Source organism: Hemitrygon akajei, chromosome 14 (assembly GCF_048418815.1).
Source record: "Hemitrygon akajei chromosome 14, sHemAka1.3, whole genome shotgun sequence".
Lineage (NCBI taxonomy): Eukaryota > Metazoa > Chordata > Chondrichthyes > Myliobatiformes > Dasyatidae > Hemitrygon > Hemitrygon akajei.
In genome coordinates this window covers 40,230,174-40,257,305 of record NC_133137.1, presented here as the reverse complement: position 1 = coordinate 40,257,305, position 27,132 = coordinate 40,230,174, and the positions used below count along the sequence as shown (strand labels likewise).

The 27,132-nt window shown below is 42.6% G+C and overlaps 1 protein-coding gene across 6 annotated transcripts in view; it reads right to left on the bottom strand.

Annotated features, from left to right (window-relative positions):
* Positions 1 to 27,132, bottom strand: part of LOC140738519 (unconventional myosin-XVIIIb-like) — a 680,390-nt gene that overhangs the window by 261,711 nt on the left and 391,547 nt on the right. For all 6 annotated transcript variants that reach the window (XM_073065895.1, XM_073065893.1, XM_073065892.1 and 3 more), the window contains one exon: positions 24,977 to 25,066. In XM_073065895.1, the coding sequence (XP_072921996.1) occupies positions 24,977 to 25,066 (90 nt within the window). The remainder of the gene's footprint in view (positions 1 to 24,976; positions 25,067 to 27,132) is intronic.

Genomic DNA, 27,132 nt, shown 5'->3' with positions numbered 1-27,132 from the left:
ACCATTATTCCTAGATCACTCTGTTCCACTGCATTCTTCAATGCCCTACCATTTACCATGTATGTCCTATTTGGATTAGTCCTACCAAAATGTAGCACCTCACACTTATCAGCATTAAACTCCATCTGCCATCATTCAGCCCACTCTTCTAACTGGCCTAAGTCTCTCTGCAAACTTTGAAAACCTACTTTATTATTCACAATGCCACCTATCTTAGTATCATCTGCATACTTACTAATCCAATTTAGCACCCCATCATTCAGATCATTAATGTATATGACAAACAACATTGGACCCTTTACAGATCCCTGGGGCACACCACTAGTCACCGGCCTCCAACCTGACAAACAGTTATCCACCACTACTCTCTAGCATCTCCCATCTGTTGAATCCAATTTACTACTTCAATATTAATACCTAAGAATTGAACCTTCCTAACTAACCTTCCGTGTGGAACCTTGTCAAAGGACTTACTGAAGTCCATATAGACAACATCCACTGCTTTACCCTCATCAACTTTCCTCTTCAAAAAATTCAATAAGATTTGTCAAACATGACCTTCCATGCACAAATCCATGTTGACTGTTCCTAATCAGACCCTGTCTATCCAGATAATTATATATCATCTCTAAGAATACTTTCCATTAATTTACCCACCACTGATGTCAAACTTACAGGCCTATAATTGCTAGGTTTACTCTTAGAACCCTTTTTAAACAATGGAACCACATGAGCAATACGCCAATCCTCCGGCACCATCCCCGTTTCTGATGACATTTGAAATATTTCTGTCAGAGCCCCTGCTATTTCTACACTAACCTCCCACAAGGTCCTAGGGAATATCCTGTCAGAACCTGGAGATTTATCCACTTTTGTATTCCTTAAAAGTGCCAGTACTTCCTCCTCTTTAATCATCATAGTTTCCATAACTTCCCTACTTGTTTCCCTTACCTTACACAATTCAATATCCTTCTCCTTAGTGAATACTGAACAAAAGAAATTGTTCAAAATCTCCCCCATCTCTTTCGGCTCCACACATAGCTGTCCACTCTGATTCTCTAAGGGACCAATTTTATCCCTCACTATCTTTTTGCTATTAATATAACTGTAGGAACCCTTTGGTTTTATTTTCACCTTACTTGCCAAAGCAACCTCATATCTTCTTTTAGCTTTTCTAATTTCTTTCTTAAGATTCTTTTTACATTCTTTATATACGTCAAGCACCTCATTTACTCCATGCTGCCTGTATTTATTGCAGATAACTCTTTTTCTGAACCAAGTTTCCAATATCCCTTGAAAACCATGATTCTCTCCAACTCTTAACTTTTCCTTTCAAACTAACAGGAACTTAAAGATTCTAAAGAGCAAACACGAGGAAATCTGCAGATGCTGGAAATTCAAACAACAACACACACAAAATGCTGGTGGAACACAGCAGGCTAGGCAGCATCTATAGGAGAAGTACTGTCGACATTTCGGGTCGAGACCCTTCGTCAGGATTCTGTACCCTCAAAATTTGACCTTTAAATGACCTCCATTTCTCTATTACATCCTTTCCATAAAACAAATTGACCCAATCCACTCCTTCTAAATCCCTTCGCATCTCCTCAAAGTTAGCCTTTCACCAATCAAAAATCTCAACCCTGGGTCCAGTCCTATCTTTCTCCAGAATTATATTGAAACTAATGGCATTGTGATCACTGGACCCGAAGTGCTCCCCAACACATACCTCTGTCAACTGACCTATCTCATTCCTTAACAGGAGATCCAACACTGCCCCTTCTCTAGTCGGTACCTCTATGTATTGCTGCAAAAAACTATCCTGCACACATTTTACAAACTCCAAACCATCCAGCCCCTTTACAGTATGGGCTTCCCAGTCTAGGTGTGGAAAATTAAAATCTCCCACAATCACAACCCTGTGCTTACTGCAAATATCTGATATCTCCTTACAAATTTGCTCCTCCAATTCTTGCTCCCCATTAGTTGGTCTAAAATACACCCCTATAAGTATTACTACACTTTTCTCATTCCTCAATTCCACCCATATAGCCTCCCTAGATGATCCCTCTAATCTATCCTGCCAGAGCACCACTGTAATATTTTCTCTGACAAGCAACGCAACACCTCCCCCTCTTGTCCCTCCAATTCTATCACACCTGAAGCAACAAAATCCAGGAATATTTAGTTGCCAATCATACCCCTCCTGCAACAATGTTTCACTAATAGCTACAACATCATATTTCCAGGTATCAATCCATGCTCTAAGCTCATCCACCTTTCTTACCATGCTCCTAGCATTAAAATAAATGCATTTAAAACATTCCCCACCTCTTACTCTCTGTTTATCTCTAACGCTGCAAACTTTACTATCTTCTTTTTCTTCCTTCTCCCATACATCTGTTCCCCTCCCTCCTTGTATCTAGTTTAAATCCACTGGAGCCTCTCTAGCAAACCTACCCGCAAGAATATTTGTCCCCCTCCAATTCAGATGTAAACCGTCCCATCGGAACAGGTCCCACCTTCCCTGGAAAACTGCCCAATTATCTATAAATCTGAAGCCTTCCCTCCTGCACCATGTCTTCAGCCACATGTTGATCTGTACTATCTTACTATTTCTAAACCCATCTGCACCTGGCATTCGTAGCAATCCTGAGATTGCTATCCTGGAGGTCCTGTCCTTTAACTTGGTGTCTAACTCCCTAAACTCACCTTTCAGGACCTCCTCACTCTTCCTACCCACATCATTGGCCCCTACATGGACCAAGACATCCGGCTGCTCACCCTCCCTCTTGAGAATATTGAGAACTCGATCTGAGATATCGCGGACCCTGGCACCAGGGAGGAAACAGACCACCCGGGATTCTCGGTCTCTTCCACAGAACCTCCTATGTCCCCCCCTAACTATCGAATCCCCTATCACTACTGCTCTCCTCGTTTCCTTCCTTTCCTTCTGAGCTGAGGGTCCAGTCTCGATGCCAGAGACGCAACCACTGCAACTTGTCCCTGGTAGGTCGTCCACACCAACAGTATCCAAAACGGTATACTTATCATTGATAGGAACAGCCACAGGTGTACTCTGCTCATTCTGTCTAATCCCCTTCCCTCTCCTGACAGTCACCCAACTACCTGTCTCCTGACTCCTAGGGGTGACTATCTCCCTTAAACTCCTGTCTATTTCTGCCCCTGCCTCCCGAATGATCCCAAGTTCTTCCAGCTTCAGCTCCAGTTCCCTAACTCAGTTTGTCAGGAGCTGCAGCTGGATGCACCTTTTGCAGGTGTAGTATTCAGGGACAGCTGTGCTCACACTGACTTCCCACATACTGCAAACGGAGCACCCGACTGCCCTAACTGCTGCCTCCATTACCTACTCCTAAGCTAATTAAATTAATTAAAGGAACTTACCCGGCCTTACCTCACTTGGAGTGAAGCTCGTCCTCAGCCTCTGCTCGCCGAAGCCTCTCGAGCCAAAGCCTTCCTACTCTGTATCCCACTACTCCATCACCCGCTACTATGTCGCCCGCTCCGTTAATCTGCTTGCTTTTTAAATTTTGTCGCTGCCTCCTGGGCCAACTTTCACGCACTTGCGTAGTCGTACCCCATTCAAACCTTGCCTCTGCCTGTTCTCGGTGAAGCCTGTTGAGCCAAAGCCATCCCACTCTGCCTCAGTCCACTCCGATGATGGCCGCTACAATGATGGCTGCTGTATATGGTGGTCTTATTTTTTAAACCTTTGGCGCGCTACGTCACGCGCCAGCACAGTCTAGCCTCTTTTCCCCGATCAGTTAAAAAAAATGACTTCTCTCTGAGATGCCTTTACTTCTTCACTCTCCACCTCTTGCTTTGATTTAAAAGTTCTGCCAATGGACACATTAAAGCAAGGATTTTTGTTACTTATCGAGTCTGTGAAGAAATTTACAGGTTGGAAGTGACAGAGTCCTTCACTAGTGTTGCTTAGGTCAGTCACCAGCCCCAGGGTCCTAACCAATTATAAAATAACAGCAGTTTATTGTTCCAATAACATCTGTTTACTAAGACTGGCACTTGGAGCATTAGTTAATATGCAATGAAATATATTTGAATATTAAACACAAGAGGTTCTGCAGATGCTGGAAATCCATAGTAATGCATACAAAATGTTGGAGGAACTCAGCAGTTTAAGTAGCATCTATGGAAATGAATAACTAGTTGATGTTTTGGGCCGAGACCCTTCATCAGGACTGCAAAGGAAAGGGGAAAAAGCCAGAATAAGAAGATGGGGGGGGGGGGGGGAAGTAGAAGCTAGGAGGTGATAGGTCAGACCAGGTGAGGGGGGTGGTGGGTGGGTGGGAGATGAAGTGAGACACTGGGAGGTGATTGGGGAGACCAGGTGAGGGGGGGAAGGTAGGTGTGTGGGGAAGGCAGAAACTGGGAAGTTGTACTGTATAGCCTACATTATAATAAGGGACTACTTTTTATGTTGTAGTAACAAGTCATTGAATGCACTAATAGGCGCATATTGATCTGTACATATGTGTTCAGGTTCGGTTTTTGCCAGTAAAGAACAATGAAACTTAGCTCCCATGTTCAGCGTTTTTATTAATAGTGTTGTTGTGTAGCCAGGCTACATACACAACAAATTGGCAAAGAGGTTAATGAATCTACATCGTATTGGAACACCGTGTTTTAATTGATAGGGGCACTCAGAAGAAGAGTGCAAGGAGTGAGCCAAGGAGCGGGAAAAGGAGGCAGAGTGAGGCTGCAAGTCTGAAAGGAAATGGGAGCACAGCTGGGGTCAGGAACGTTAGGAGACCAAGAGACACAGTCGGAGACACAGCACGTCCAGGCAAGACCACAGCCGGCGCCGACCCCCAGATAAAAAGGAGTGGCACACACACATCTAGATGGAGTGCGCTTGTGGTGCTAGCAAAAAGGACACATGTCAAAAAGAAAACAAGGGGAAAACGGGGCTAAATTAACATAACAAAGATGGCGATGACTAGAAACATTACAGCATTTGATAGTGGCATTGAAGACTGGGCAACTTACATTGAGTGAGTGGAGTTACATTGTGAGGCTAACAGTGTTAAGGATGAAAAGAAAGCAAACGTCATACTCAGTATTATGGGGGCAAAAACATATGGCCTGCTACAAAGCTTGTTAACCCCTGAAAAGCTAGCTGACAAAACTTTCAAGCAAATAGTAAACACTCTCCAACAGCATTTAAACCCCAAACTGCTGGTCATTGCAGAAATATTGGAGCTGCACTGTCGGATGCATTGATGGACAGATTAGTGTGTGGCATGCACTGTGAAACCACACAGAAGAAGCTCCTATGTGAAAAAGACCTTACATTAGAGAAGGCGCTGAATATTGCAATATCAACGGAAACAGTGGCACGGGGTGCTTCCGAGATGAAACAAAAATCTCTGGAATATGCCACAAATAAAATATCACTGAACAGAAATGAAGGAGAGAAATGTTACCGTTATGGGAACAGGTCACATGACCCGAATGACTGTTGGTTTAAAGACAAAGAATGCAGAAACTTTGGCAAACAGGGCCACACTGGCAGAATATGCAAAGCTAGTAAACAGCAGAAAAAGAACAAAATACAGAGAAACAAGAAACCCCAGAAAGGAAAACACAACAATGCACACAAAATGGAAGAACGCAGTTCTGATGCAAACAACTCAGACGAAAGTAAATTGTCTGCAACTTCACAGCATGGAAGAGACAATGATCGAAGAGTAATAAGGATCACTCCACAAGTGGCAGGCATGAGACTGAAAATGGAGTTGGACACAGGCTCAGCTTTAACACTGACCTCTGTACCCGACTACAAATGACTGTTTTCTCACATACCTCTGAAACAAACTAAACTACTGCTAAAGACTGCTAGAACAGAAAGTGAGTCGCAAAGGTAAAATTAAAGTGACAGTGACCTAGGAGACAAAACACTGCAACTGAACCTCAATGTACTGGCAAATAGAGGACCACCGTTGCTGGGACGTGAATGGCTCAGGAAAATCCATTTGGATTGGTACACTATCAAGGCACTAGATGTGTCAACAAAGAAGGGCAGCTCGGTGGGGGAAGATGTCCACAGCTCTCCTCTCACCCATTGTTGACTATTACAATGACGAGGAGGAGCTAGACAGCGTCGACGATGAGAATGAAAACAGTATCTGTGGCCGCAATTCGGATGAAGATAGAGGATGCAAGGGAGACAGATATTGCCAATAAGCAGGATGATGAAGACTACCTGGAAGTAAAAGAGCAGATGTACCAGGAGAAATTGACATCTCTCTAAAGACGGCTACAGCAGTTACAGGAAGGCACTTTGCAGGAGTATCAGAAAAGGATGAAAAAACTAGATCAACAACACAAAGAAGGAATATGAAATGCAGAGCTTTTTCTGCAACTGGAGACAGAACAAGTGGAGAGGAATTATATTAAAGAGAAGAAAGCAGCAGTGAAAGATTTTGAAGATAAAAAGACTGAGTTAGAAAAAAAGAAAAAGATGATTGAGAATGAGAGGCTAACAATGGAACTCACTTTAGAATCTCCTAAAGAGGTAAAGCCAATAATGACTATGAAACTAAGGAGGAGACCTAATGACCCTGCTCCAATTATCGACAAAATACGAAAACCTGCACCTGTGCAGTTAAATTACTCGTTAACAGATGAACAGATAATGGAAGATCTGTGAACTCTCAATAAGCTTAAATCTCCGAAAAGACTAGCATCTCCATCTTCTCCTGAGCATCTTCCCAGCACTCCTGCTGAATCATCAGCACAAAGATATGAAGCACGAATAGAAGATGGAAAGTTATATTACGATAAGGTCATAAAGGTCAGATTTGGAATCTAAGGAGAATACGAAGATTGGCTGTGTAATTAGATCAGTTGGAACAATTGAGATATGGGTAAGGAAGACAAGTGATAGCACAAAGATGCGTATATATCTAGAACAGCTGCACAGAGAAGTCTTCATTATACAGAGGTGATCTGCTGCCTAGAACTCTTAGCAAGTTGGAGGCGCACATCTTCTTAACTCCCTATGCTCAGAAGTCAACTTTTCATGACTTATATATGGAAATCTGTATTAAAACAAACAAGTTTATTGACAGATGTTACCGTAAGAGGCATAGAAGAAACTCCCCGCCCCCGCCCAGAGACTTGAGTTATAAATGGATCTTAGACCAAACTTGTTCAGCATAGTAACCCAGTAAAAAAAACAGTTGATACACTATTAAAATAAAAGGGGAGCAGTGTACCATATAGCCTACATTATCATAAGGGACTACTTTATGTTGTAGTAACACATCGTTGAATGTGCTATTAGGCACGCATTGATCTGTATGTGTGTGTTCAGAGTTCGGTTTCTGCCAGTAAAGAACCATGAAACTTAGCTCCCGTTTCCAGCGCTTTTATTAATAGTGTTGTTGTGTAACCAGGCCACATACACAACAGAAAAGATAGGCAAGACCAGGAGAGGGGGAGGTGGGTGAGTGGGGGAGAAGTGGAAGGGATGAAGTGAGACACTGGGAGATGATAGGTGAGACCAGGTGAAGGGGAAGGTGGGTGGGTGGGGGATGAAGTGAGACACTGGGAGGTGATAGGTGAGACCAGGTGAAGGGGAAGGTGGGTGGGTGGGGGATGAAGTGAGAAGCTGGGAGGTAATAGGTGGGATGAAGAAGAATGAACGTGATAGAAGAGGAAAGAATATTTTGCTTTTACCCCCTGTATTTGGCTGCAGTCCAGATAGGTAACTGGAGATTATCTGCCTCATTTTCTCTTATTCTCTCTTTAATCCAATAGACAGATCCCAATGTCCTGATTCAGGGTCTCAACCACCTCTTTGCCTCCACCAATGTTACCTGAGCTACTGAGTTTCTCCAGTGACTTGTTTGCATTGTCACGCAATGTTTCATTTTGGTTCCATTGTAAAAGTGTTTCATCTCTTCAGGCCAACTGTAAGCCCAAAACGGCAACAAAAAAGGGAACATCCAGAAAGTAGAAACTCATCATACTGTGAACTACAGAGTTCAATCCACAAACCGCACTGATTAAACCTTGCTCTGGCACCATCCTCCGACAGAGGCTGAACACAGAGTGAATAGATTTCTCTGTGATCACACTGCTCTTTCTCAATCTCAGTGATATAGGTGATGCTGCAGAGTGACTAAATACCCTGAAAGAAAGAATTCTAGTCTTGTTTAGATAGAGCATAGTGACAGAGAAGCAGACAACAGAGAAACAGTTTGTGCCAACCATCAACCTAATCCCATTCTATTCTGGTCTTCTTTAGATAAACCAGGGGTTCCCAACCTTTTTTATGCCATAGTCCGATACCATTAAGCAAGGGGTCCATGGACCCCAGGTTGGGAACATCTGAGATAGAGAAGAGACAGAGACACAGAGCAGAGAAACAGTCTGTGCTAGTCATCAATCTAATCCCGTGTTATTCTTTCCACTTTCCCACCAACTCGCCACACTTTCTACCCCTCACTTACACACCTGTGATGGCCAATTAATCTCCTAACTTTTGGAATTTCCATGATGCAGGAAGAAGCCAGACCATGCTGGGAATCCCATGCAGTGGCTGAGAGAATATGCACACTGCACGGAATGGGATGTAGATTAGGAAGTAAAATAGATGAGAATAACAGGCAGAAGGACAGAAAGAACTTTGGCTTAGAATTATTCTGAAATGTATGGAGAGAACATACAAGATAGCAACTTCTAAAGATCAGGGGAAATTAAAAAGAAATAAAAAGGAAATCACAGACAAAGCATATCACAATTTGGAAGCTTTAATTAGATACTGTACATTGGACTATCAGCAAGGTTAAATAAAGATTTACTTAGTTTTAACACCCTCAGCACTTGGTAGGAAAAGCACAATTGATTACTTCATTCACTGGGCATTACATAATCAAACTGGCAAATTAAAACAAGTGCAGAGGCAACTCTAACATTTTGAGTAACAATGTTTTGACAACATGAGCTCTCTTCACGCTCAGTTCCTTTGATTCTCCCAATCAACCGATATTTAAGCCAGAAACTGTTTTATCTTCTAAATGTCAAGCTGTCTGCCAAATTAATACCCAAATCCAACAAGCAGAGAGAGGTTATGTTAATAGGAGCTCTTATTGATGGCTTGTCTGTACATCATCTGAGAGCTGTAACAGTTTCTGAAACAACCCTAGCTCCAACACATCACATTATTTGGTCTATAGCACAAAGCAACCATGACATTGTACTGGCAATTCTGAGTACTGGACTAATAATCCAAAATTCAAACCCCACTGCACAAATGAGATTCAAATTCAGCTAATTATATAACATTGGAAATCAAAATTTTACATCTGTAATGAAAAGGACAGGCAAAGGAATTTAAGTTGTCAGCACTCAGAATCAGGCTTAATTTCGCTGACATACTGTACATAAAAAATACTACACCTTACAATAAGAAATAAGTAACAAGAAATTAAATTAAATAAGTAGTGCAAACAGAGAAAAACGGTGAGGTAATGTTCATAGGCTGGTTCATTGTCATTGTTCATTCTCCACGATAGTGGAGGGGGATAACCTGTTCCTAAAACTGAGTGTGGGTCTTCAGGTGCCTGTACTTCCTCTCTGATGGTAGCAATGAGGGGAGAACACAGTTTGGGTGATGGGGGTCCCTAATGATGGATGACGGCTTTTTGAGACATCGCCTTTTGAAGGTATCATGAATGCTGGAGGCTAGTACCCATGATGGAGCTTACAACTTTCTGCAGTTTTTAATGATACTGTGCAGTGGCCCCTTCATATCAGACAGTGAGACAACCAGCTCTCTGAGGTACATCTGTAGAAATTTGTGAGAGTCTTTGGTGACATACCAAGTCTCCTTAAACTCCTAATGAACTATGGCCACTGTCATGCCTTCTTCATAATTCCACCAATATGTTGGACCCAGGATAGACTTTCAGAGATGTTTACACCCAGAAACTTGAAACTGCTCACCCTTTCCACTGCTAACCCCTTGATGAGGACTGCTGTGTTCTCTATTATACAAATGCCCTGATATTTGTAGATGATGACCCTGGAGGGTAGCCTGAGTTGGAGAATAGGCATTTTGGCCCAACTTGTCCTTGCTGACCTGAGGTGGTCCTATTTGTCTGCACAACCCTCCAAAACCTTTCTATCCATGTACATGCTCAATGTCCTTAAAACCCTTGTAGTAAAGAAATTTGATCTGAAACCATGGTTTTCAAAGAAAAGCAAAGCATGAGGGAGAGATTGGCTGAAATCGATTGTAAATTTACATTAGAGAATAGGATGGTGGACAGAAAATGACATTTAAATGGGTCAAATGGTTGATTGTTGTCACATGCACCAAGGTACAAGTGAAAAACTTTGTTTTACATGCCAACTGTACAGATCATGTCATTCCTTTGGATTGAGGTAGTACAGAGGAAAGCAATAAAGGAACACAGGGTGAGGTGTTACACTTAGAGAGAGTGCAGCATCTTAAAGGTAAATTGCCATGTCAAGAGTCCACCTTATTGCACTGGGGACTGTTATAGTCTTAAAGAAATAACATGATACGCAATAAATATACACATTTTCCCATAATAGTAGATGTGGCTTCCAGTAAGATGGGGGCGTGCTCGGTCGCCGTGGCTTCTCTGGGGCCAACCAAAGGTGTTATTGTCTTTTTAAACGTAATTTTTTAAGATTGCAAGAACCTGTTGACATTAAAGACTTTAAGTACTGCAGGTCTACAATGCAATACAAAATAATATAGGAAAAAAACTGTGAACTACAGTAAGACACACAAAATGCTGGTGGAACACAGCAGGCTAGGCAGCATCTATAGGGAGAAGCGCTGTCGACGTTTCGGGCCGAGACTCTCTCGGCCCGAAACGTCGACAGCGCTTCTCCCTATAGATGCTGCCTAGCCTGCTGTGTTCCACCAGCATTTTGTGTGTGTTATTGTTTGAATTTCCAGCATCTGCAGATTTCCTCGTGTTTGCTCTTGGAATTACAGTAAGTAAGGGTTTAAGGGTCAGCAGAACATTGTGGGCCGAAGGGCCTGTACTGTGCTGTATTGTTCTATGTTCTATGTTCTACCCCATCAGCGAGCTGAATTTGGTGCAGATCCTGCTGCTGTCTTCATCAGAGAAGCCTCGGAGGAATCAGTACATGAAGGGGGTGTGCAATCTAACAGCAAGTGATAATCGTTGTTGCTTTTCTTGTGATTGCAAGGTTCTTGGACATGGTTAATGTGGAATGCTGCAAGTCTGATTTACTGGTTTATTGGCAGATGGCAGGGGAACTGCATGGCCTTGATTATAGTGAGGACAAGGCCTCAAGCTGTAACATTGCCTGTATACAGCGGCCCAGGAGTCAGGCGTTGAAAACTGTGCACTCCGGTGCTTCTCAGGTTGTATGTGGTGACATATATGTCATTTGAGAATAAATTTACTTTGAGCTTTGAACACTGGAGGCAACGTGGCATAGCATGCAGACTGGAGTCGGTGCTGCCCCCCAGTGTTCACTCGGCAGAATACAAGTCATTATGTTTGACTGCAGACTGCTGCAACATTCATGGACTCAGGGACTTGGACTATATTTTTTTGTGTGACTATATTTTTCTGATATCTTGCATGTGCTTGTTATCTTAAATGTGTCATACGTGTCTTGTGCATGACTGTTGGTACTGTGCTTTGCACCTTAGTCCCAGAGTAATGCTGTTTTGTTTGGCTGAACTCATGAATATTCATGTATGGTTGAATGACAATTAAACTTGAACTTGCTTTTGATAAAATGAGACACTTGGTTCAACATTGATTTAATGAGAAATTAAAGACACTGATAAATCTAATGATGAAGCTCATCAAGTTACAGGGTTAAAGAAGCAGTAAACCCATGACAGGGATTTCATACTGTTCATACAGATCAAATCATTACACAGTGCATTGAGATAGAAGAAATTAAAACAATAATCATCAGTATAGAAGTGTAATAGCTAGAGAAAGTGCAGTACAGGTAAACAGGAAGGTTCAAGATCATAAAGAGGAAGATTGTGAGATCAGGAGTCCATGCTATGTACTAGGGAACCACCCAATAGGCTTATAACAGCAGAGTAGTAGCTGTTCTTGAACCTGGTGGTATGTGCTTTCAGGCTTTTGTATCTTCTGCCCAATCTTCTGGAAGAGGATAGAAGAGAGAATGTCTAGGGTGAGTGCAGTCTTTGATTATTGTACTTACTTTACTGAGGCAGCGAGAACTATGGGCAGAGAAATTCACTGCTTCGGAGGGCAGAGTTCATGCAAAAAGGAGATCAAATGTTTCTAGATACAAAAGGGCTACTTATCTAAGAAAGGATGTTCTGGAATTGGAGAGGGTCCAGAGGAGGTGCATGAAATGATCCCAGGAATGAAAAGGTTAGTGTATGAGGAGCATTTGATGCCTCTAGGCCTGTATTCAATGTGATCAGAAGAATGAGGGAGGATCTCATTGAAACCAATCGAATATTGAAAGGCCGAGATAGAATGCACTGAATGTGGAGAGGATGTTTCCTATAGGGCACAGCCTCAGAATACAAGTGTGTCCCTTTAGAACAGAGATGAAGAATTTCTTCAGTCAGAGGGCAGTGAATCCATAGAATAAATTACGACAGATGTCTATAGAGGCCATGTTATTGGGTATATTGAGTATAGGAAACTGATACAGGACTTTGTGATATGGTGCAACTCAAACTACCTGCGTCTCAATATCACCAAGACCAAGGAGATGGTGGTGGACTTTAGGAGATCTAGGCCTCATATGGAGCCAGTGATCATTAATGGAGAATGTGTGGAGCAGGTTAAGACCTACAAGTATCTGGGAGTACAGTTAGACGAGAAGCTAGACTGGACTGCCAACACAGATGCCTTGTGAAGGAAGGCACAGAGTCGACTGTACTTCCTAAGAAGGTTGGCGTCATTCAATGTCTGTAGTGAGATGCTGAAGATGTTCTATAGGTCAGTTGTGGAGAGCGCCCTCTTCTTTGTGGTGGCGTGTTGGGGAGGAAGCATTAAGAAGAGGGACGCCTCACGTCTTAATAAGCTGGTAAGGAAGGCGGGCTCTGTCGTGGGCAAAGTACTGGAGAGTTTAACATTGGTAGCTGAGCGAAGGGCGCTGAGTAGGCTACGGTCAATTATGGATAACTGAACATCCTCTACATAGCACCATCCAGAGACAGAGAAGCAGTTTCAGTGACAGGTTACTATCGATGCAATGCTCCTCAGACAGGATGAAGAGGTCAATACTCCCCAATGCCATTAGGCTTTACAATTCTACCGCCAGGACTTAAGAACTTTTTAAAAGCTATTATTAATGCTTTTTGAGATAGTGATTTAGATGCATATCATATTCTTTACTGAGTTAAGTATTGTATGTAATTAGTTTTGCTACAACAAGTGTATGGGACATTGGAAAAAAGTTGAATTTCCCCATGGGGATGAATAAAGTATCTATCTATCTATCTATCTATCTATTTATTTAAAGCGGAGGTTGATAGATTCTTGATTAGTAAGAGCATCAAAGGTTATAGGGAGAAGGCAGGAGAATGGGGTTGAGAGGGAAAATAAATCAGCCATGACAAAATGGCAGAACATCATCGTAGCAGCCATCGTCGGAGTGGACAGAGGCAGAGTGGGTCGGCTTTGGCTCAATCAGGCTTTGGCGAGAACAGGCAGAGGCGAGGTTTGAACGGGGCACAACTGCGCTAGCAGTGTGAGGCAGCGGGAGAATTTAAATAGGGAGCAGAGGCTGAGTACAAGCTTCACCCCAGGTGAGGTAAGGCCGGGTAAGCTCCTTTAATTAATAAAATTAGATTAGGAGTAGGTAATGGAGGCCGCAGTTAGGGCAGTTGAGTGCTCCGTTTGCAGTATGTGGGAAGTCAGGGCGAGCACAGCTGTCCCTGATGACTACACCTGCGAAAGGTGCATCCAGCTGCAGCTCCTGACAAACCGTGTTAGGGAACTGGAGCTGGAGCTGGATGAACTTCAGATCATTCGGAAGGCAGAGGCAGAAATAGACAGGAGTTTCAGGGAGATAGTCACCCCTCGGAGTCAGGAGACAGGTAGTTGGGTGACTGTCAGGAGAGGGAAGGGGAATAGACAGGAAGAGCAGAGCACCCCTGTGGCCGTTCCCATCAACAATAAGTATACCGTTTTGGATACTGTTGGTGGGGACGACCTACCAGGGACAAGTTGCAGTGGTTGCATCTCTGGCACCGAGACTGGACCCTCAGCTCAGAAGGGAAGGAGGGAGAAGAGGAGAGCAGTAGTGATAGGGGATTCGATAGTTAGGGGAACAGATAGGAGGTTCTGAGAAAGAGATTGAGAATCCCGGATTGTCTGTTGCCTCCCTGGTGCCAGGGTCCGCGATATCTCAGATCGAGTTCTCAGTATTCTCAAGAGGGAGGGTGAGCAGCCGGATGTCGTGGTCCATGTAGGGACTAAAAGGGTAGGTCCTGAAAGGTGAGTTTAGAGAGCTAGGTGCCAAGTTAAAGGACAGGACCTCCAGGATAGCAATCTCAAGAATCTCAATGCAGGTGGGTTTAGAAATAGTAAGATAGTGCAGATCAACAAGTGGCTGAAGACATGGTGCAGGAGGGAGGGCTTCAGATTTATAGATAATGGGGCAGTTTTCCAGGGAAGGTGGGACGGTTTACATCTGAACTGGAGGAGGACAAATATTTTTGCAGGTAGGTTTGCTAGTGAGGCTCCAGTGGATTTAAACTAGATATGAGGGGGGAGGGGAAGAATAAAGTTTAAGGATAAAGGGGAAGCCTTTTAGGACTGAGATGAGGAAAAATTTCTTCACACAGAGAGTGGTGAATCTGTGGAATTCTCTGCCACAGGAAACAGTTGAGGCCGGTTCATTGGCTATATTTAAGAGGAAGTTAGATATGGCCCTTGTGGCTAAAGGGATCGGGGGTATGGAGAGAAAGCAGGTACAGGGTTCTGAGATGGGGGATCAGCCATGATCATACTGAATGGCGGTGCAGGCTCGAAGGGCCGAATGGCCTACTCCTGCACCTATTTTCTATGTTTTCTATGGAACCAGAGTGTAGGAACAGATGTATGGGAGAAGGAAGAAAAAGAAGACAGTAAAGTTCTTTGTACTGTTAGAAATAAACAGAGAGGAAGAAGTGGAGAATTTCTTAAATGCATTTATTTTAATGCTAGGAGCATTGTAAAAAAGGTGGATGAGCTTAGAGCATGGATTGATACCTGGAAATATGATGCTGTAGCTATTAGTGAAACATGGTTGTAGGAGGGGTGTTATTGGCAAATAAATATTCCTGGATTTCGTTGCTTGAGGTGGGATAGAATCGGAGGGACAAGAGGGGGAGGTGTTGCGTTGCTTGTTAGAGAAAATATTACAGCGGTGCTCTGGCAGGATAGATTAGAGGGCTCGTCTAGAGAGACTATTTGGGTGGAATTGAGGTATAGGAAAGGTGTAGTAACACTTATAGGGATGTATTATAGACCACCTAATAGGGAGCGAGAATTGGAGGAGCAAATTTGCAAGGAGATAGCAGATACTTGTAGTAAGCACAGGGTTGTGATTGTGGAAGATTTAAATTTTCCACACATAGACTGGGAAGCCCATACTGTAAAAGGGCTGGATGGTTTGGAGTTTATAAAATGTGTGCAGGATAGTTTTTTGCAACAATACATAGAGGTACCAACTAGAGAAGGAGCAGTGTTGGATCTTCTTTTAGGGAATGAAATAGGTCAGGTGACGCAGGTATGTGTTCGGGTCCAGTGATCACAATGCCATTAGTTTCAATATAATCATGGAGAAGGATAGGACTGGACCCAGGGTTGGGATTTTTGATTGGAGAAAGGCTAACTTTGAGGTGATGTGAAAGGATTTAGAAGGAGTGGATTGGGACAATTTGTTTTATGGGAAGGATGTAATAGAGAAATGGCGGTCATTTAAAGGTGAAATTTTGAGGGTACAGAATCTTTATGTTCCTGTTAGGTTGAAAGGAAAGGTTAAAAGTTTGAGAGAGCCATGGTTTTCGAGGATATTGGAAACTTGGTTAGGAAAAAGAGAGGTATCTACAATAAAAATAGGCAGCTTGGAGTAAATGAGGTGCTCGAGGAATATAAAGAATGTAAGAAGAATCTTAAGAAAGAAATTAGAAAAGCTAAAAGAAGATACGAGGTTGCTTTGGCAAGTAAGGTGAAAATAAATCCAAAGGGCTTCTACAGTTATATTAATAGCAAAAGGATAGTGAGGGATAAAATTGGTCCCTTAGAGAATCAGAGTGGACAGCTACGTGTGGAGCCAAAAGAGATCGGGGAGATTTTGAACAATTTCTTTTCTTCAGTATTCACTAAGGAAAAGGATATTGAATTGTGTAAGGTAAGGGAAACAAGTAGGGAAGTTATGGAAACTATGACGATTAAAGAGCAGGAAGTGCTGGAGCTTTAACGGAATATAAAAGTGTATAAATCTCCGGATCCTGACAGGATATTCCCTAGGACCTTGAGGGAGGTTAGTGTAGAAATAGCAGGGGCTCTGACAGAAATATTTCAAATGTCATTAGAAACGGGGATGGTGCCGGAGGATTGGCATTTTGCTTATATTGTCCCATTGTTTAAAAAGGGTTCTAAGAGTAAACCTAGCAATTATAGGCCTGTCAGTTTGACGTCAGTGGTGGGTAAATTAATGGAAAGTATTCTTAGAGATGGTATATATAATTTTCTGGATAGACAGGGTCTGATTAGGAACAGTCAACATGGATTTGTGCGTGGAAGGTCACGTTTGACAGATCTTATTGAATTCTTTGAAGATGTTACTAAGAAAGTTGACGAGGGTAAAGCAGTGGATGTTGTCTATATGGACTTCAGTAAGGCCTTTGACAGGTTTCCACATGGAAGGTTAGTTAGGAAGGTTCAATCATTAGGTATTAATATCGAAGTAGTAAAATGGATTCAACAGTAGCTGGATGGGAGATGCCAGAGAGTAGTGGTGGATAACTGTTTTTCAGGTTGGAGGCTAGTGACTAGTGGTGTGCCTCAGGGATCTGTACTGGGTCCAATGTTGTTTGTCATATAATGATCTGGATGATGGGGTGGTAAATTGAATTAGTAACTGTGCAGATGATACTAAGATAGGTGGCATTGTGGATAATCAAGTAGATTTTCAAAGCTTGCAGAAAGATTTAGGCCAGTTAGAAGAGTGGGCTGAAAGATGGCAGATGGAGTTTAATTCTGATAAGTGTAAGGTGCTACATTTTGGTAGGAATAATCAAAATAGGACCATACATGGTAAATGGTAGGGCATTGAAGAATTCAGCAGAACAGAGTGATCTAGGAATAATGGTGCATAGTTCCCTGAAGGTGCAATCTCATGTGGATATGAGGGTGGTGAAGAAAGCTTTTGGTATGTTGGCCTTTATAAATCAGAGCATTGAGTATAGGAGTTGGGATGTAATGTTAAAATTGTACAAGGCATTGGTAAGGCTGAATTTGGAGTATTGTGTACAGTTCTGGTCACCGAATTATAGGAAAGATGTCAACAAAATAGAGAGAGTACAGAGAAGATTTACTAGAATGTTACCTGGGTTTCAGCACCTAAGCTACAGGGAAAGATTGAACAAGTTAGGTCTTTATTCTTTGGAGCATAGAAGGTTGAGGGGGGACTTGATAGAGGTATTTAAAATTATGAGGTGGATAGATAGTGTTAACATGGATAGGCTTTTTCCATTGAGAGTAGGTGAGATTCAAACAAGAGGACATGAGTTGAGAGTTAGGGGGCAAGAGTTTAAGGGTAACATGAGGAGGAATTTCTTTACTCAGAGAGTGGTAGCTGTGTGGAATGAGCTTCCAGTAGAAGTGGTAGAGGCAGGTTTGGTATTGTCATTTAAAGCAAAATTGGATAGGTATATGGACAGGAAAGGAATGGAGGGTTATGGGCTGAGTGCGGGTCAGTGGGATTAGGTGAGAGTAAATGTTCGGCACAAGGGCCAAAATAGCCTGTTTCCGTGCTGTAATTGTTATATGGTTATATGGTTATAACACACTCAATGGTCGAATGGCCCAATTCTGCTCCTGTGTCTAATTTTCTCAAAGTAATCAAGGGGATGGGAAAATTGACATGAGATAGATGGGTCCTGGTCTTGTTGAATATTATAATAGGTTTGAGAGTTTGAATAGCCTACTCCTTCTCCAACTTTGTACATTCTTTATGTTCTTCTACAATTCATGTAGATGTCACTTCACTAAGTATCCTTATTGTCAATTCCACATAGATCCTGACCATGGCTTCCACAGACAAGGACAGTTAAAGTCCAGAGAGAGCAGGTTCACCTTTATAATCAGCAAAGGAACCTTGTTAAAGCTGTAGGGAGCAAGATTTATTTATTAGTTTGTGTTTTTTTCCCCAAATGAACTGCTGATTATTTGTAAGTTTGGAAGATGGTTCAATTACCATTCTGCTCGAAGAGACAATGAGGAGGATTACTGCTGAGAATCAGACTGTGAGCTTCCACAAACAGCAACAGAAGCAGTTTCAACTGCATCACCATGTTTCAAATTTAGACTGGGAAGAATTAGAACTAAAAATTTAGATGTCAATCATGATCCAATTAATTTGCTCCCGTTTCTTCCTGCTGTTTATCGTAACTGCTCAATTGTTGCCCTAATCTGCTGAGCAAATATACACATCAGTGCGCCCATATCCTACAAAGATGAGCAAACTGTGGAAAAAAAATGAAGTACAGGAGCCTGAAGACCCACGTTCAATGTTTTAGGAACAGCTACTTTTCCTCCACAGTCAGATTGCTGAATGGACCGTGAAAACTACTTCACCATTTTGGTCTCTTTTTTGCACTACTTATTTATTGGGTACCTAATGAAATGGCCACCGAGTGCATGTTCATGGTCTTACGCAGCTGTAGCCCATCCACCTCAAAATCTGATGTGTTGTGCTTTCAGAGATGCTCTTCTACACACCACTATTGTAATGCATGATTATCTGAGCTACTCCTGCCAGCTTGAATCCATCTGGCCATTCTCTTCTGACCTCTCTCATGCATTTCCTTTCACTGGATGCTTGTTTCTCACACCCTTCTCTGTAAACCCCGAGAATGTTGTGCGTGAAAATTCCAGATCAGCAGTTTCTAAGATACTCAAACCACCCCATCTGGCACCAGCAATCAAAGCCACTTAGATCACATTTCTTCTCCATTCTGATGTTTGGTTTGAACAACAACTGAACCTCCTGACTGTGTCTGAATGCTTTTATACATTGAGTTGAGGCCATATAATTGACTGATTAGATATTTGCAATAATGAGCAGGTGTACAGGTATGCCTAATAAAGTGGCCACTGTGTACATTTCTTATTGTGACTTAAGTAGTATTTTTATGTATTTTACTGTGCTGCTGCCACAAAATTACAAATTTCATGACATATGTAAATAATAATAAACCCAATTCTGATCTAGATTAATTTCGCAGCTTTACCATTTTAGTGCTCAATGGTTTGATTTGTGTTCCCCTCTGAAAGATTGGTGCCTTAGCTCCCACAAACAGCAATGTGATAATGACCAGACACTCTTCTTTAAAGATGTTGATAGAGGGTAAATATTTGTCCAGACACTTGCATCCTCTCCCCTTCAAATTAATCCCAAGAGATGATTTCATGTGTGCCAGAAAAGATCAAGTGGGCCTTGAGTTAACTTCTGACCTGCCACCAGAAGTAGCCTGAAATATGTGGCGACACTTGCATGTCCAGTGTGTTGGTTGTTAACACAAAGGATACATTTCACTGCATGTTTCGATGTACATGTGGAAAGTAATTCTGAATCAGAAAAATGGTGCCTTTCATAGAGCAACACTCCTTCGGAACTTCACTTGTATAGTGCTATTGAGTCATAGAACACTACAGCTCAGAACCAGGCCCTTTGGCCCACCTGGTCTTCTGCCTAGTCCCATCGACCGGCACCTGACCCATAATTCTCCATGCCCTTCCCATTCATGCACCAATCCAAATTTCTTTTCATTGTTACAACTGAACCCGCATCTACCGCTTTCACTGGCAACTTGTTCTGTGAGGAGAAAAAGCCTGCAAGCATTCACCCTATCTATACTCCTCACAATTTTGTAAACCTCTATACCACTGATTCCCTTATGCTCCAGGGATTAAAGTCCTAACCTATTGCACCTATCCCTATGATTCAGGTAAACCAAGATCCAAGCACTTAAGTCTCTGCAGGAAGACTTCATACTATAACCTAGAAGATCAATAGTCATTTCCTTAGAAAGTGGGCCTAAAATCTTCGTATAAAAACTTAGATTGACAGGAAAAATAAATCAGCCATTATGGAATGGTAGAGAAAAACTTGATGGGCCAAATGACCTAATTCTCCTCCTATGTCTTATAGTCTTCTGTTGAAGATTTATATTCCAACAGGTTAAGTACAAGGATATAGCCTTGTTCAATTACAGTTTATACTGCCATATATTCCCCAAGACCAGCTCTTCATTAGGATATAAACTGACCAATAAAAAAAACTGTGAGAAGTATTTTGAAGGAGTCTATATGTAGGAGGTCAATTCCTCCTGGTGCCTGACAACTGCAAAACCAAAGTTAGAATTCATCCTAATGAAGTCTTGGTGTACAGTGGGACATTGTTACTGGGGTTTAGGCAGAGTGGGAAGTAGAACGAGTAACGGTTCTGCATTTAAAGCACCAATTTAGCAGGTTATAGAAAAATGCTGAAATCATGGCTTTTTTTCATTGTCAAATGTCAAATTGTCAAACTTCACTTCTGTTTACAGGCAGAATCTTGCTTTCTTCAAAAGGATGCTTATTACAAGAATAAAGTCTGCTGCAGAAATTGCATTGGGTGCTACACTGTCAGTCAGGCCAGAAGTGGTCTGAGGATCATGGGAGTTGTCTTAATTGGCCCTTAGCTCAGAACCCATAAACCCCGGAGGGGAAACAAGTCCTTCTTGATCTCGAGGGATGATGCTTGTCATCTCCGAGTCTGCTAATGATACAAATCTGGGCAGCTGTGGACATTGTCAATACGATGCAGGGAGGATTTGGGGAATAAAGACAAACTAAGAGAATGGGCGAGAACATGGCAGATGGCATGCAATGTGGAAAAATGCAAGCTTGTTGTTTTGATAAAGTAAACAAAACAGAAATACAGAATATCTTTTAAACAGAGAGCAATTGGAAGGTGTTGCTGTTCAGAGAGGCCCAGCAGCGTGTGTACAAAAATCACTTGCAGATACGAGCAATTGTGAGGGTAAATGGTTTGTGGGCCTTTGTTGAAAGAAGGCTTAAATGGAAGGGTAAAGCTGAAATTATAAAAGGCCATAGAAAGATGGTACTTCCGATATTGTGGACAGGGTTTTTTTCCTATGCAAGGAAGAATTTACTTTAGATAGAGATGTCAACAAAGGTTCATTATTTTGATTACTGGTACAGAACAGTGTCATATCAGCAGTCTGGTCCCATTGTGAACCATATAGGGTTTGATGGAGTTCAACAGGACATTGTTTCTCTTGCACTGGTGTCTAAAATGAGCAACTCAAAATGAGATGCTGACCGTTCAGGACTGAGTTGAGAAGAAATCCTGTCATTCAGAGGTTAAAGAACATTTAAAATTCTTTAAAGGGCTGTGGAGATTCTAATATAGAGTATTCAAGACAGAGAGATTTTTGGAGATTAAGGGAATTCAGGGCTGTCACAGAAAAGAAGTAGCACTGAGGCATGAAATTACCTGTGTTCCTATTGGATGACATAACAGATGTGAAGTACAGGTGAATAATTACTCCTGCTTTTCTTTTTTTATACTCAAAATCCAGAAACTCTTGATGCTTATATGCTAAAATTCACTAACACTGGAAAGATTTGATTAAATCTTTTCTCTATCTTCTCTGGAAGATTTACATCCCATCTAAAGTATTGTGATCAGAAAAGAGAGAGATAGACAATTTCCCACTTTCAACTTTCACCTCTTGTTTCATGCAACAAAGTTTTCTGTTAACCATCCCAGATAATGTGCTCTTCTTTTTTTGCTGTCCCTCAGGATCCACGGTAACTTAATTCCCTTCCCTTCCCCTCCCCTCCCTTTCAACAGCAAAACAGAGCAACAGAGCACAAATACAGGCCCTTCAGCCTAACAAGAGCAGGGGTTTCTAAACTGAGGTTCACAGACCCCTCAGTTATTGGTAGGGGCCCATGACATAAAGAAGGTTGGGAACCCCTGGTTTACAGGGATATGGGATATTCAGCCCCACCTCCCCATGACCTAAAGTATCTATCCAAATGCTTCTTAAAAATTTCCTATCTGCCTCAATCACTTCCTCTGGCAAGTCATTCAATATATTTGCAACACTGCCCATGAAATATTTGCCCCTCAGGCCCCTTATAAATCATTCCCTTCTCACCTCTAACTCCCCAGTATTGCACACTTCTTCCATGGAAAAAACTCACCATGTATGCTTGTCTGAATTTAAAACATTCCTGTAAGGTTACTCCTCATTTTTCAATGCTCCAAGCCTACCCAATCTCTTTCCATAACAGTGTTCGAGGCCTGGTGCCAAGTAACCTCTTCCTCAATGTAAACCATATAAAGGAGAACTCACAGCACTCAGACCGCTCAGTGTCACAGCGGTGGAAACTGTGAGCAATTTCAAACTCCTGGGGAGGGTAGCTCTCACACAACCTCTCACAGTCCCAGAACCCATCCTCCACAGTCAACAAACCTTACCAATGCCTCTGCTTTCTCAGGAAGCTGAAGAGAACCTGCTTCCCCCCTCACTGGACCCCCTGCAGTTTGCAAATCGTCCCAACCGCTCAACAGACGACGCTATTGCCATCATCCTCCACCTGGCCTTAACCCACCTGGACAAAAAAGACACGTACATTCGAATGCTGTTCATAGACTTCAGTTCAGCATTCAACACAATCATTCCTCAGAAACTGATTGGAAAGCTGAGCCTGAACACCTCCCTCTGCAACTGGATCCGAGACTTCCTTTCTGGGAGACCTCAGTCAGTCTGGATCGGGAGCAGCATCTCCAAGACCATCACACTGAGCACGAGGACCCCAGGGCTGTGTGCTCAGTCCACTGCTGTTCACTGTGCTGCAACACACAGCTCGAACCACATCATCAAGTTCGCCGATGACTAAACCGTGGTGGGTCTCATCAGCAAGAACGACGAGTCAGCATACAGAGAGGAGATGCAGCGCTAACTGACTGGTGCAGAGCTAACAACCTGTCTCTGAATGTGAACAAAAGAGATGGTTGCTGACTCCAGGAGGTCACGGAGCGACCACTCCCCACTGAACATCGATGGCTCCTCGGTACAGATCATGAAGAGCACCAAATTTCTTGGTGTTCACCTGGCGGAGAATCTCACCTGGTCCCTCAACACCAGCCCCATAGCAAAGAAAGCCCGGCAGCGTCTCTACTTTCTGCGAAGGCTGAGGAAAGTCCATCTCCCACCCCCCCATCCTCATCACATTCTACAGGGGTTGTACTGAGAGCATCCTGAGCAGCTGCATCGCTGCCTGGTTCAGAAATTGCACCATCTCGGATCGCAAGACCCTGCAGCGGATAGTGAGGTCAGCTGAGAAGATCATCCGGGTCTCTCTTCCCACCATTACGGACATTTACACTACATGCTGCATCCGCAAAGCAAACAGCATTATGAAGGACCCCACGCACCCATCTTCTCCCTCCTGCCATTTGGGATAAGGCACTGAAGCATTTGGGCTCTCACAACCAGACTATGTAACAGTTTCTTCCCCCAAGCCACCAGAATACCCAGAGCCTGGACTGACATCTTACTGCCCTATTGTCTTGTTTATTATTTAATGTAATGCCTGCACTGTTTTGTGCACTTTATGCAGTCCTGGGTAGGTCTGTAGTCTAGTGTCGTTTTTTTCTGTGTTTTTTTTTACATAGTTCAGTCTAGTTTTTGTACTGTGTCATGTAACACCATGGTCCTGAAAAACGTTGTCTCATTTTTACTATGTACTGTACCAACAGTTATGGTCAAAATGACAATAAAAAGTGACTTGACTTGACTTGAGAGCTAGTCTATACACATCAATACTCGTCATTCCACAGATATGCAGTGGAGAGCATCCTAACATGCTGCATCACTGCACTGTGGTAAACAGAGCAGCTGTACAGAGGGTAATTAAAACAGCTCCATGAACCACCAGCACCAACCCACCCATCATCAATGACAGAAAGGTGCCAGGAAAAGGCCAGCGTTATATGAAGTATGTCACTCACCCTGCTCATGGACCACTTGTCCCAATCCTATCAGGAAAAATCCTAAGGACCATCCACACCAGGCCCACTAGACTTGAAAATAGTTACTTCCCCCAAGCTGTCAGGATGATCAACACCTCCAACCATTAATCCACCCTGCCACCACCACACAACAGCTCACTTCATGTACATACAGTCAGTCTGTATACATAACAATTATTGTACATTGTGTTCTATAGGATTGATTTCATATTTATATTTATTGTGTTTTTTATGTTCCATCAAATCTGGAGTAACAATCATTTCATTCTCCTTTACACTTGTGTACTGAAGAATGGCAATAAACAATATTGAATCTTGAATAACTCAGATACCCTAGTCCAGGTAGCATCCTTGTAAATCTTTTCTGCACTCTTTCCAGTTTAACTATGTCTTTCCCCAAAGTTCAAATTTTGAAGTATTTTTACCAAAGTCTGGATACAGTATACAACCCTGAGATTGGTCTTCCCACAGATAGCTACGAAACAAAGAAAACCATGGAACTATCCAAAGAGAACCATCAACCACCCTGTTCTGAGGTGGCTGATGAGGCCAAGGGGGCAACATGGAACATATCACAGAAAGGTCAAACTAAAGAAATCAGCAATACAGTAATATGCAGTAATAAAAGAGCAGATAATACCAGACTTACCTTGCCCTCGAGCAGGTCAGTTTGCTCTCGCATTTCATTCCGTTCCCGATCAGATTTCTCCAATTTTTTCCGTAAAACACTGACCTCTTCCTAATTGCAGAGAAAGATAGATAGTAACACAACAGACACAAAATGTTGGAGAGTCTCAGTGGTGCAGGCAGCATCCATACAGTGAACTGATCAGTCAGCGTCTCAGGCTCCATCAGGATGCATTAGGACATTTGAGAAAAAATCCTCAATTGGAAGTGGCTAAAGAGAAAAGTAAATTAAATTAAAGGGATCTCAGTTTCTCTCTCTTCAGACACTGCCCAAGCTATGGAGTACTTACAGCATTTTCTGCTTTTTTATTTAAGATTTTGTGCAACTGCAGCTTCTAATCCTTGTTCCTGTCTTCTGCACCTTTTATATTTTAGGCTCCTTCTTAAATGCATAACCCAACAGGTAACCATAAAGCTATAGAGATATAACAGGCCCTTCAGCCTATCATCTGTGCTGACCATTAAACATCCATCTTCACCTACCCTATTTTATTCCCCCCAATCAATTTCACCCAAATTCCACCACTCACCTACATGCAGGGGAAATTTACAACTAACCTATCAAGCCCCTCCCCTGTCTTTGGGATGGGAGAACAAAAATGGAGCACCCGGGGAAGCCCACACAGTCACAGGAAGAGTGTACTAACTCCACACAGACATCACAATTGAACCTGAGGTCACTGGGGCTGTGAAGTAGTGGATCGAGTCACTGTTCCACTACGCCACCCATTGGTTCCAATGTGATTAAGAGGTCAGATATAAATCTGCCCCAAAACTTGACTCCCCAGATATATAGGATGTTAGATGAAGCGCCAAAGAGATACAACCCCTACCAACTCGGAGATTCACACCAGCCTCCAATACAACTGTCCAAGATATCATGCTAGGATGCGAGTGGGGAGGATAGGTTGGACAAGTTGTGGTTACTCTCTTTGGATCACTGGAGACTGAGAGGATGACATAATTAATCCAATGGCATCTAAATGCACCAAAATAGCTGGGACATGTTTCCTTCAGTTCGAAGGTCCAAAAGCAAGTGCCTCAAAGTCAGCAGGAGATGAGAAAAGAGTTTTAACCCAGGGTGTCAGTTACACTAGCTGGAAGAACAGTGTCATCACATTCAAAAGGTACTTGATTGAGTACTCAAAGACCTTTGGATCAACTACAAGAAGTTGGGGTTTGCTCAGCTAGTCAAACTTGCAACAGGATTGGATCTAGTGGGCCAATTGATAAACACAAGAAATTCTGCAGATGCTGAAAATCCAGTGAAACACACACAAAATGCTGGTGGAACTCAGCAAGTTGAACAGCATCTGTGGAAGGGAATAAGCAATTGGTGTTTCAGGCCAAGACTCTACAGAAGGTTCTTAGCCCGAAATGTCAACAATTTGTTCCCCTCCATAGATGCCACCTAACCTGCTGAGTTCCTCCAGCATTTTGTGTGTGTTGCACAAGTGTGCCAAATGGCAATACATAATAATGAAGTTAACTATAAACTATCTATCTATATAAATAACAAAAAAGGAAAAGGGCCCAAAGCAAAAGTTTGGGCACCCTGCATGGTCAGTACTTAGTAACTCCCCCTTTGGCAAGTATCACAGCTTGTAAACACTTTCTGTCGCCAGCTAAGAGTCTTTCAATTCTTGTTTGGGGGATTTTCACCCATTCTTCCTTGCAAAAGGCTTCTAGTTCTGTGAGATTCTTGGGCTGTCTTGCATGCACTGCCCTTTCGAGATCTATCCACAGATTTTCAATGATGATCAGGGCGGGGGACCGTGAGGGCCATGGCAAAACCTTCAGCTTGCGCCTCTTGAGGTAGTCCATTGTGGATTTTGAGATGTGTTTAGGATCATTATCCTGTTGTAGAAGCCACCTTCTTTTCATCTTCAGCTTTTTTACAGATTGTGTGATTCCAGAATTTGCTGGTATTTAATTGAATTCATTCTTCCCTCTACCAGTGAGATGTTCCCCGTGCCACTGGCTGCGACACAAACCCAAAGCAGGATCCCCGTGCTTAACAGTTAGAGAGGTGTTCTTTTCACAAAATTCTGCACTCTTTTTTCTCTAAACAAACCTTTGCCCATTGCAGCTAAAAACTTCTATTTTAACTTCATCAGT